At 28.0% G+C, this 6,000-nt stretch overlaps 2 protein-coding genes across 6 annotated transcripts in view; both read left to right on the top strand.

The window, feature by feature from the left end:
• Positions 1 to 2,803, top strand: part of LOC126904612 (uncharacterized) — a 5,205-nt gene extending 2,402 nt beyond the window's left edge. The window contains exons 2-4 of the mRNA XM_050683777.1: positions 342 to 480; positions 2,108 to 2,349; positions 2,527 to 2,803. Coding sequence (XP_050539734.1) covers positions 342 to 480; positions 2,108 to 2,349; positions 2,527 to 2,601 — 456 coding nt within the window. The 3' untranslated portion in view covers positions 2,602 to 2,803. The remainder of the gene's footprint in view (positions 1 to 341; positions 481 to 2,107; positions 2,350 to 2,526) is intronic.
• The window catches only part of LOC126904608 (uncharacterized), a 95,621-nt gene that overhangs the window by 43,021 nt on the left and 46,600 nt on the right, over positions 1 to 6,000 (top strand). The window lies entirely within an intron of this gene.

Genomic DNA, 6,000 nt, shown 5'->3' with positions numbered 1-6,000 from the left:
TCTTAATCAGGATATTAATAAGGAACTAGCAGTTTATGAAGCTTTTGGAATAATCCACCAATTTTTTAAAATTAAACACTATTTAAAGATTTGCATCGAAGCGTTTTTTTTTTATAGTGATTTTAATCACTGTCAGATATCATTATACTTGATCCATCTATACCACGTCACCACTGTGCCGCGACCCCCCTGTGCTGGGTTTTTAAAATTAAAATTAATAAAAAAAGGCTATTTTTGATAAACCCATTAAAATCTATGTTAACGGAAATAAAAAATAGAAAATTGAAAATTTACTTTAAAAATTATTGTTTATTAATCTTATATATTTTTATATTTCGAAGACTTATCTAATAGTGTTAGTATTGGCAAATGATTACCAAGAAAACTTGAAACTAACTCGAAATAATTTCGATATCGCAAAATATGAATTAATGAATTGCTTAAATCAAAAATCGATGGCTCATAATGTACGAGGATCAGGTAAATAATATTCATATAAATCTTATTATATAATAAAATATTGAAAAATTAATTGGAACACTGGAAATGATACTTAATGACATAAAATGTTCAACATTTTTTTTTAAATGAAAGAACTCAATGACGTTATTTTAGGAAAATTATCATTTTTTTTTTTCAAGTCCATGCATATTAGTTTAATAGGATATGATTTTGTTTTGCGTACCTCAATATCGTTTCAATTTTATGTTAGTGGATGTAGTTTTTACAAATAACCATATATTTAAAGATTGTTTTAATAATTATTAAGTTTTCTTTCGTCTATCTGTTATTTGGAATAATAATTAGTAGATTATTATACACATGAGTATTTTGTTGTTAAAATATTATTTAATTTATAATTTGAAATATTTTTCTTGTAAACTACTTTTGGAGTTATGCTTTTCTTTACATTACACATATCATGCCTGGTGTAGCCGGGAACTCTTACTGGAATGAATGGTCTACTTTTAAGAACTGTCTTAAGTGTCGAAAGGCACCGGGTCTGGGGTGGAGCTCTAGCTAGGTAACACTTAGTATATATACACTGAAGTGTCTCTTATCTTATAAACTTTTGTTGATCGATCTCCGTACTCACCAATGTTTTACGTTATTATATAAAAGTCGTTTAGTTAAAATTTGGTTTTGATAACTTACTTATTTCAAATACCGAATCGGGGATAAAAAATTGCTCAAAAGAGTAGATTATCAGTTTTTTAACATTATTTTTCAAAACTAACACACTTATCATAAAAATTTATAAAACATAAATTATAGATTTAAATATTTTCTTCAAAAAATTTTTTTTTATACTAGGTCAAAAAATTAAAAAAAAAATCCCTAAAATTCAATTTTTGAACGTAAATCATTCTTAACTTTCAAAATAATTACGTTAGAACAAAATATTTCGTATAAAAAATATGTAAAATTAAATTTACTAAAATATTGGTTTCATGTAAAATTATAGTCAGATGTATACTACTATTTGTTTTTATGTTAAATCTTCTAAAATTTACTTGTAGATAAGAATACTTCCACGGCCCTTACGCCAGTCATAAGAGACGACTTGTGAGGTTGTGTCAAATCGACGTCTGGTGTAAAATTTTGTCGAAAGTTTGAGCAGCCCTGATCGGAACTTAGGTAGATTGTACTATCTCGAATGTACGTGGGAACAATAGGTCAGAGGAAATAAAGTAGTTAAAAACTAAAGGGTTTAAAGGTTAAATATAAGCCTGATAACTTGTGCAGTAGCTGTTTCACAAGTTATGTATACAGGTCTATCTAACACTTGTACAACGCTCAACTCTATGCTCACGTTTAAGAGAAAAAGATGGATACAAAGTAAGAATAGGTAAGAGGAATGTTGGCACATGAACTGGTAGATGTAGAAAATTAGTAGGAGTATTGAAGAGGAGAAAAGTTAACTGAAAGTACTGGATTTTTTTTTTTTTTTTGAGTGAGCTTAAGTGTTTGTAACCTTAATTGTTGATTGTCCTTCGTAATATGATTGTTATAAAAAGTTGATAATCAAAAGCAACCAAATTCAAAATCAAAATACAGTTCTGCTACGTTATTTTTGCTTAGCTAACTTTTTATTGACATATTTTAGGGTGGTGTTCAAGGGAAGCAACAGATTTATTAAGTGAAGCTAGAATATTACATGTAATTGGTGAAATGACGGATGAAGCTATGGAATTAGAAATAGGACACTATGTCTGTAGTATATCTAAAACAGAAATTAAAGCAATGTTTTCTGGAGAGGATGTTTATAATGATTGTTTAACTTTTACTAAGGAATGTGGTGCTGAATACAGAAGGGTGTTATATTTAGAAAAAGAAGAGACTGTCTCTGTAAGTATTATTTTTAATAATAATGTAAAGTCTATATTTAAGAAGACATTTTTACTACAAAAAATTCAATTTACGTAAAAAACCAATGAAATTATTAACTTGTTTTTGCTTTTAGGAAAAACTGCTTAATTCTTAAATTATTGAATCATGATTAATATTCTTATAATTATATTATAGATACTTCAAAGATTTAAATCATTTGCCTCAGACATAAAAAAAAAATTGAATAAAAAATCTTCAGAAGAAAATTGATATCTGCTACAAGAAAAATCGATTAATATTGCAAAACAAAAAAGAATATTTTAACATTTTAAAAATAAGTTTACATTTTAATAAAATTTACTGTTGAAAAATATTGTTTACTATTGCTTAATTGCTATTAAGTTAATTATTAGTTTTACATTTGGTAAAATATTAAATATTTTGTCTAATAAATTTGGTATTAAACAAAGAAGTCAGAAGTCAGAATTTGGTATTTTGGTGTATTATTTGTTATTTCTATAATATTCATTTTATATCACCATCTCTTCTTCTTTTTTCTCTCCCGAATCCCAAATAATTGCAGTTGGTCACACATATCTTAAACTTCCACTTAACACGATCTACGCACACTTTATTCATTATAATATGTAACATAAATTTACAAATTATTACATAATATTATATGCTAGTATTATAAGTCATTTATCTTTTATAACGGTTGACACGGCACCGCCTTTTGCTCTAGGCTGGCGTTCACCCGTGTCTCTCTCGATATCAGCCGTCCAGCTATTAATATGACAATCGGTTGTCATCGGTCGTCTCCCCGCCCTTGACACTGAGATAAGGCCGCCGCCGAATATGGATTACCGATATTGCGTCCTGTTCGGTTTTCGACGTACATTGAAGTGGTGTATTTTCTTTTGCTGTTGCGTTTTTCGGACGACTACCTTAACTGGACATATTTCATCTATGCGAACGTTTGTTTTCTTTCTGTGGTTCGTTCAGATATTTTCGGCTCTACCTATTAGTGGAAATTTCGACAAATTGTGTTTGCAAATTTATCTGTGTGTTTTCTTTCTTTTTTTTGTTCTTGACCGCACGCTTTAACTTAAGGATATATCCGTTAAAGACCCGTAATTGGAGTAAACTTAAATTAACTATAACTGTGATTGAAGTCGTGCGCTGGACTTAGTGGTACGCCTTATTAAATATCTAATAGCGGAATAACATCTATATATACATATATATATATTAGCGTGCAGCGAAGCATCACCGGTTCAATCGTAAATAGTGGATACGCGTCACGGTATATATGATCTTCTTTGTCATCTTCTTAATCCCAACACGTTGGGGTCGGCGACCCTTATCCTAAACTTCCATTTGACACGATCTCCCACATCATTTAAGCTCACATCAGCCGTCCTCATATCGCATTCAATTGCATCTCTCAATCCCTTTTTTTGTCCTTCCTCTACCTTTTCTTCCTTTAAAATTTATTTCCATAACTGTTCTTACAGCTTCAGATTCCTTTCTCCAATTAATTTCATCCATCACTATAGAAAATAAGTAACAACTTAAAGCAGAACCTTGGGGTATTACTATTCTTATCCTAAACTCTTCTGTTACTCTACCCACACTTTTTATCCTGGTACAAGTGCCATTATACTCTTTTTTCATTAATTTTTACATAAAAGTTATATCGCTACTCAATCATACGCTTTCTCCATATTTATAAACACCATGTATAACTTTTTCTTCTTTTCCCTATACTTTTATGTTAGTTTGTTTCACAAAAAAAATTGGCTCTATCGTTTGTATTTCAGGCAAAAAATCAAGCTAGTTCTTTGTTACTAATGTTTCTTCTCTTATTCTTTTGACCTTTTCCGAAATCTTCTTACTATGACTCATAAGCTTAATGCCAAAGCTTTAAGATATATCTTCTAATGTCTCTCTTGGATACTACTCATTCAGTAATTTTTCAAAATGCTCTTTCCATCTTTTTTTCGCATAATTTTCGCTCGTTAGCATTCTTTTATCATCAATTTTTATACGCATTACATAATGATAATCTTTAGACATTTTTTATCTTACTTTTACAAGTCTATAAACTTTTTTTCTCCTTCTTTGTTTCTAGGCTTTCATACAACTCATCACACCTCTTTAACTTCACCTTACTTATTGCAAACTTGGCTTCTTTACAGAAGCGATCGTACTCCATTCAATATTCTCTTATTTATTTCTTTTTGCTTAAATAAGTATTAACCTAAGAAAGATCATACGATACTGCAAAATAACATAAAATTTATATATGATGTAAATTAAGTATTAATTTTATATTCAAATTCATTCATATTAATACATAGACTTTACTTGGCTATTATTGCGTCATTAGAATAATATGATATAAGAATAATAAAAGATATCTACATATTTCGCGTTTATGATTGTTGTATCAAAATTAAACAACCCTAGTGTCGTAACTTAAATTAATAAAAGTTCAATAATAATACAAATGTAATTATCAAACATATAATTAAATAATGTAAAACATACAAAATAAAGATACACTTAAAACACAATAAAAAAATACACAAAATGAAAACTTAATGTCATAAACGTACCGCACGATAAGAGACTACCTTCAGTGGTCCCAAAGTCTTCTCTCTCTTATCTTACAATACATTCTATTTCGTCTTATATACTAAAATATTTTGTTTTTCTTATTATATTCTTTTTTACGAATACAACAATAATAATACAATCAAAAAATGTTTATAAATATTTACTTCCTAGTCTAGTGTAACAATAATTCAGGAAATTACAATTAAACCAAACATTACAAAAATGTTTTACTTTCAGTTTTACAAATAATAAACTATATTACATGATGCAAATTGAAATCATCATTTTTCAATTTTACTTGGCAGTGGTGCCATTATTTTTAGATTCGATGCGAAGCTAAGAAGGTATTAATTTTACTATGATGCCTTTTTTTTTTTTTTTGTGTCTATACGCTCAATCTCAGCTCTCACTGAACCGATTTTAATGAAAAATATGTCAAAACATCAAAAATCGTATCTAGTTGAAGACATTATCCTCAAAAATTGAAAAAAATTCCTCGTTCCCCGTAAAGGCGGGAAATCCCCTCAAAAATTACAAATTTAAAAATCGCTAATTTTTGATATTTTTTCAATTTTTTTTACTTAAAATTACCATAACTTTTTTAAAAATGATCGAATCAATATAAGTTTTTTTTTTATAAATACCTTAGATATTTACCTATCATTTTATATGTTTTTGTGAACATTTGACCCTTTAACAGCCCACAGGAAGAGTTTCAAAATGGTAACTTTTTTACAAAAAATTAACTTTTTCAACTTAACTTTTGAAAATGTTCCGGAAAGACTGAAACTTTTATATATATTTTAAATTAAAGCTTATGTAATATACTTTAATTTGAAAAAAAAATTTGACCTCTAGACTTGTCTTCGTGGTAAAACGGACATCAAAGTTAAAGAAAAACGTACGATTTCCGTGAAAAAATTCTCGATTTTATATTTTATATTATTTAATTTATATTTTATAAAACTTTTGGAAAAATTTATGGATCAATATTATTATTTTTTATAATAANAAAACTTTTGGAAAAATGTATGATTAATATTATAA

The sequence above is a fragment of the Daktulosphaira vitifoliae genome, unplaced genomic scaffold, assembly GCF_025091365.1.
Source record: "Daktulosphaira vitifoliae isolate Bord-2020 unplaced genomic scaffold, ASM2509136v1 Scaffold_4, whole genome shotgun sequence".
NCBI lineage: Eukaryota > Metazoa > Arthropoda > Insecta > Hemiptera > Phylloxeridae > Daktulosphaira > Daktulosphaira vitifoliae.
Note: the sequence above shows the minus strand (reverse complement) of the source record. Positions and strands in the feature narration are given on the sequence as shown.